We start from the raw sequence: 5,768 nt of genomic DNA, 5'->3' as shown, positions 1-5,768 counted from the left end.
TGGGATCAAGCCCTGAGTCCCAGCATAACTACTGCCTTTTATTTTTGCAGGAGAAGCTGGAAAACCACCTTCTGGAAAACCAGAGACTCCACAGCTCTCCCTTGGCTTTGGGAACCCCGCTGGAAACAGTGGCTGAAGCAAGCCCCCAAATCCCAAATTTCTCCCCCAGCAGCCCCTGGATGCCCCTGCAGCCACTGTGGGATCGCCCTCCAGCTCAGCCTCTCCCAATTCCCAAATTTCCCACCCAGCAGCCCCTTCCCTGCTTGGGAAGGGCTGAGTCCCCTCTGGATCGAAACAGGACAAAGCTCAGCTGTAAAACCCGTCCCTAAAACCTGAGCTGCTCCTTCCCTGCGGATCCCAGGGCAGCTCTTCCCGGGAGTTGCAGCTGTGCCCAGACATTCCCGACACATGGTGAGGCCACGGGTTTCTGGGAAGGGCTGTGGAGACTGGAGAGATCTGTCCTGGTGCTATAACCAGATGTCCCCTGGAAGGTGCCCTGAGCTGGCCCAGTGGGATCCCCCTTCCCAAGATTCCTGGAGAACGGGATTCCTAGATATTTGCTAAACGGGGACTTTTCCATAGGCAGAGTGTTTAAGGGAAGTGAGGAGAATCCCACTGCTCCATTTTTCCTCCCTAAACTGTGAACTCCTGCCCTCCTGTCCACTGGAAGCACGGCAGGAGGACCCAGGATCCCGGTGGAGCTCCGTGTTATCCCGCCCCATCCCGGATCCCTCCCGGCAGTGACAGGAGAGAGAGAGAGAGGCATCAGGAATTTAATGTTCTTGGCACTGGAACTGTACAAGACATTTACAGAGATGTCCATGTGCACCCTCCTCCCCTCTCCCAACGGCCACACACGGCACAGGCAACGCAATTCCAGGGATTTCCGGGCCGGATCCCCCGCCTGGCTCTCTGGCAGTCGGAGTATTTACAACATTCCCTCTCCTCTCCCTACACCTCAAACTCTTCCTCTTCTCTACCTTTCTACCACGTGCAGGAATCCCCTTGGTTGCCCCTCCAGTCCTGCCTTCCCCCGGGAAGGGGTTTCATTCCCACGGGAAGGGGTTTCATTCCCAAAAGGCAACGGTAACACAAAATCTACCTCCGCTCGCTGCTACTCCCCTCTACTGCTCCTCTCCCCCTCCCAAAACCCTCTACAACGTCCCTACAACCTTCCTACACCCCGGAGGAACTCCCTTCCTCCTCCCTCAGCAGGGTCTCCTCCCAGCCTCTGGATTGCTCGTTCCATGGGGAATGCTGTGGATACACACACACCCCACATCCCTCCCTTCCGGAGCACGAAGGATCGAGTAACTGGGAAGGAAAAAAAAAATGCCAAGTCTGGACAAACAAAATACAAAAGTTAAAAAAGAAAAAAAAAAGGGGGGGAAAAAACCCCAAAGAAAACAAAAACGACCGAAAAAAATCCCAACTCCCAAACTTGACACAACAACAACAACAAAAAAAACCTACTGAAAAAAAAAAAATTAAATAGTTGGCAGGATCCAAGAGCGGAAACGAGGAATGTACAAAGGGAAGGTGAAAAGATTCCAGTAGGTAAATGGAGAACCTGTTGGACCTGGGGGCTGGGTTTGGGTTTTTTTTTTTTTGGTTTTTCCATGGAAATCTGCGTGGGTTGCCACAACCACCCCCCCCCCACACAAAGTGACTCCGCTCTGAAAGGTTCTCCCCCCTTCAGGAAATCCTTCAGGAGGAGAGCCCAACTTTGGGATTTGCCTGAGGGTTTTTCCCTGTGTAAAAACCAGCCCCCAGAGTTCAACGGGGGAGCGAACACCAAGTAGCTGCCATTCCAACAAAACCCCGGGATCTGCCCCGATTCCACAAATGTACACGGCGTTATTTATAAATAAACAGTTTTCCCTCCGGGAAGGAGGGAAGGGACCCGCTCCGGGGCTCCTCTTCTCCCTACACCAGCGTTTCTTTCCGCTTCCCACTGAGCTGCTTCTCCCTGGATCTCCTCAGCCCGGCCGAGGCTCTGGGTGCTTTCCCCCCTCCTCTGGATTCCCCCGAGTCCAGGACGGAGGAGCCGCGCTCGGCCGCGCCCTCGTCCAGCTCCACGTCGGATATTCCGGAGCGGCGCCGGCGGGCCGGGACGTTGGGCACGGAGGGGTTGTTCTCCTCGGATTCCTCGCGCAGCTCCGGCAGCTCCTGGAGCTCGGAGGGGGCCGCGGAGCTCTGGAAGGGGGCGATGGCGCCGCGGATGCAGTTCACCCACTGCTGCTTGTGGAACACGTCGTTGGCCTGCAGCGTGTGGGAATGGCCCGGCCCCGAATCCTGGAATCGCACCCGGAAGATGTTCTTGGCTGGAGATAAACGGGAGGAAAACACGTCAGCTCCCGGCTCGGGATTTAGAGATTCCATGGGCGACTCTGCTTTGGGGGAAAGTGCCTGAAACTGAAACAGGAGCCAGGCCTGAAAGAGTTAACTGAGATGTCTCGGCCTGCTAAGAAAATCTTCTGCTATTGAAAGGAACTTTCTGTCCTCTACGTCATTTCAGATTGGGGCAGTCAGTCATCCTGTTACACGTCAGGGCATCAGTTTTACCTTGGATTAGGATGGCAGCAACTACCCAGGGAGGCTTCACTGTGAAGCCTTGGAGAGCTGCTTTTATGAATCAAGCCCTGCCAGCAGTGCAAAAATTAGACAAAGCTAAAATCGCTAAAATATGACCGTACCACTTAATTTCCATCTGCATCACAAATTCACAGCCTATGAGAAATGCAGGGATCAGGAGAATGCCAAGACTGGAAATTGAGAATTTTCCCTAACAGGAACGTTTTTGTGGGTCAGGGTACTCAGTAAAAGCCACAAAACAAGTGGGGCAGAACACAACCTGTCACACCCGACCTTCTTGGCTTCTGTTATTTGGGGTTTTTTTTTAAAAAAAGCTCTTATTTACATAGATTACCCCCATTTTAAAATTACTGCAAACAAAAACGAGATGTCTACAGGAGATGACAACATAAGAACCATCGGCCTGCAGCGTGTGGGAATGGCCCAGGATGGAATCCTGGAATCGCACCCGGAAGATGTTCTTGGCTGGAGAAAACGGGAGGAAAACACGTCAGCTCCCGGCTCGGGATTTAGAGATTCCATGGGCGACTCTGCTTTGGGGGAAGTGTCTGAAACTGAAACAGGAGCCAGGCCTGAAAGAGTTAACTGAGATATCTTGGCCTGCTAAGAAACCCCAATACTTGTTCTGCTGGAAGAACATTTTAGGAGCACTGGATAATCTCATGTTCTGTTCTGCTCACTGCACCAAAGGCCTTATCATAGAAAGAACAGGAGTAGTACACACACACAGAGTAATAAATCAGGTCAACTAGAGCTTTGAATAAGATCTAGAAGGCCCAGAGCCAGGAGTTTGCAAGCTTGAAGAATCCAGGGCACCTCACTGAAGAGGTCAAATTGAGGAAGACACCCACGGCGACCACCAGAGGGGTGAAGGCTTGAGGAGAAGACCCCCAGAGCAGAAGACTGGGCAAGTCTGGAAAGACTCTGCCCAGAGACCGGCCTGGTTATTAGTATGTATAATAAATGATGTAACCATGTACCTGAAGTGGATAAAATGGCTCGGTTTTGCACTTTCAAGTCGAGCAAGTTTGTCCAGCAGTATCTGGCTTGCTCCCAGCGCTGTCAATAAACACCTTTGCTGCTCAAAGATCAAGAGTCTCTGGGCAGTTTCCATTATTCCGGATTTTTCGGATTCAAAATCCCCCCGAAAACACCACCCGGATCCGCGCCGGAACAGGCGCCTTCCCATCCGGTTTGGTCCGTACCTTTGTCGGAGTTGCCGAAGGCTCCTCGGAAGGATCCCCCCATCTTCACATCCCCGTCCTGGAGGTCCTCCAGGAGCAGCTCCTGCACGGGGATGGGCTGCCGGTACACCTGGAAGGCCTGGCGCTCGTTGCGGGTCACCGGCCGGGTCAGCACCAGGATGTCTTGGAAGAGGAACACGTAGAGCTTCTGGAAAAGGGGGAGGAAAAGCAGCACGTTGGGATGTCAGCAAAGCCTCGTGCTCCGTGTTCCGTGAGGTCAAACATCCTCCCCCCTCTGGGATCCAGGGCTGCCTTATCTGTGGTTTCACCCACGATAAGTTTGTGAGTCTCTCCCAAGTTCTGGCACGGAGCGGAATTACCTCAACGGCTCTTTATTGTTTTATTGATCCTCAACCCTGGAATTCTGATTTACAGATGCCAAGGGGAGGGTGATTAGGAGCAATTATCTGCTCTGGCAGCACAAAAGCGCCCCGTGTGCAGAAATGCAACAGCCAAATTAAATAAAAATACAAAAAACCCAAACAATCCTCCAATTAACTAAAAAAAAAAAAATAAAAAAATAAAGAAAACATGGAAAGATTTGATGTTCAAACCAAGGCAGCACAAAAGGCAGCAATCCCTGGAGTCCAGTGGGAGATAAAACTCCTGGCTGAGCTCAGCTCAAAGCCAAAGAGGCCTTTGCAGGAAGCCTTTTGTTTGGAGCAGAGCTCCTGAAGGGCCGTGTCAGAGCACCTGAAAGCAAACAGGGGCAGGAAATCCCTGGGGATGGAGAGCACTTGCTGTGCTCCCTTTTGTGCTCATTGTTTTCCAGCTTCCCAAGGCTGCCAGCAAGGAAACTTTCCCTCCCACCCCAAAATCCGGGCTGCCACCAAGGGCTTTCTCCTCTGCTTTTTAAACTCAGCCCCAGGTCTAAACTATCCCAAAGGAGTGAAGGCTCCCAGTCTGAACTTGAGAATTAATTCCCTTGAGAATGAATTCCCAGGAGCAGGAGGGACCTACATGTCCGTTTTTATTCTTCAGCTCCCCGTGGCACAGCAGAGCTTTGCTGCTTTCAATCCTTGGATCCTTCTGCTTCTCATCCAGGTATTCCAGCTTGTCGATGTAGTACTGGCACTCGGACTCGCCCTTCTTCAGGTTGATGTCGGAGAGGACCCCTTGGATTATGGATATCTGCAACAGCACATGAATTTATTAATCAGCAAAGGGATGATTAACAGTGACCTGTGCACGGGCTTCTTCCTGGTAGGTGCTACTCCAGAGCTCCAGGCGATGGAATTCCTGTGGATTGATCCCTCACTTCCTCTCGGAGAGGGTGACTCACAGGTTTGTGTCTGCCATAAACCCACCCTGACACTGGAACTCAAACCCTCAGGGAAATCCGGTTAAACCCCGAGTTAACAGCAGGTGAGATCCCCGAGGGTTTAAGGGAGTTTCCCGGAGCTCCAAAGGAACGTGTTCCCATCGGAACCGCCCTCACTTACGGCCTCCTCCAGGATGTGGATGTCGGGATGGTCCTTGGGCGTGTGCCGCAGGATCTCCTTGAGGAGCAGCGGGTACTTCACCAGCCGGCTCCGGGGGATGTCCAGGAAGCTCCAGAGGTCCAGTTTGCGGCTGAAGGGAGACTCCAGGCAGCGCTGCAGGAAGTCCTGGACTCTCCTGTCCTGCTTCTTCTGGTCCAGCAGGGCCTTGGCTGCCAGCTGGTTGCTGCAGTAGCCTTTGTAGGCGTGGAGCCGTGGGAGCTGCAGGGAACGGGATATCCAGGAGTCAATTCCAGGCGGGAAAAGCAAATCACGTTAAGATGTCGCGTTTGGGCAAGGGCCGGGTCCTGTCCTTTGGCCACAACAACCCCAATGCAGCACTACAGGCTGGGCCAGAGGGGCTGGAGAGCAGCCAGGCAGGAAGGGAGCTGGGAGTTGGGATCGACGGGAAGCTGAAGAGGAGCCCGAGTGTGGCCAGGGGGGCAAGAGG

The 5,768-nt window shown here is 53.0% G+C and overlaps 1 protein-coding gene across 1 annotated transcript in view; it reads right to left on the bottom strand.

Annotated features, from left to right (window-relative positions):
- Positions 1 to 757: 757 nt before the first annotated feature.
- The window catches only part of LOC108509855 (neuroepithelial cell-transforming gene 1 protein-like), a 17,767-nt gene continuing 12,756 nt past the window's right edge, over positions 758 to 5,768 (bottom strand). Inside the window, exons 2-5 of the mRNA XM_017839448.1 lie at positions 5,282 to 5,581; positions 4,800 to 4,970; positions 3,801 to 3,987; positions 758 to 2,324 (exon numbers count right to left, since the gene is read on the bottom strand). Of these exons, the coding sequence (XP_017694937.1) occupies positions 1,927 to 2,324; positions 3,801 to 3,987; positions 4,800 to 4,970; positions 5,282 to 5,581 (1,056 nt within the window). The 3' untranslated portion in view covers positions 758 to 1,926. The remainder of the gene's footprint in view (positions 2,325 to 3,800; positions 3,988 to 4,799; positions 4,971 to 5,281; positions 5,582 to 5,768) is intronic.

The sequence above is a fragment of the Lepidothrix coronata genome, unplaced genomic scaffold, assembly GCF_001604755.1.
Source record: "Lepidothrix coronata isolate B3197 unplaced genomic scaffold, Lepidothrix_coronata-1.0 Scaffold416, whole genome shotgun sequence".
Taxonomy (NCBI): Eukaryota; Metazoa; Chordata; class Aves; order Passeriformes; family Pipridae; genus Lepidothrix; species Lepidothrix coronata.
This window is presented reverse-complemented; position numbering and strand designations above follow the sequence as displayed.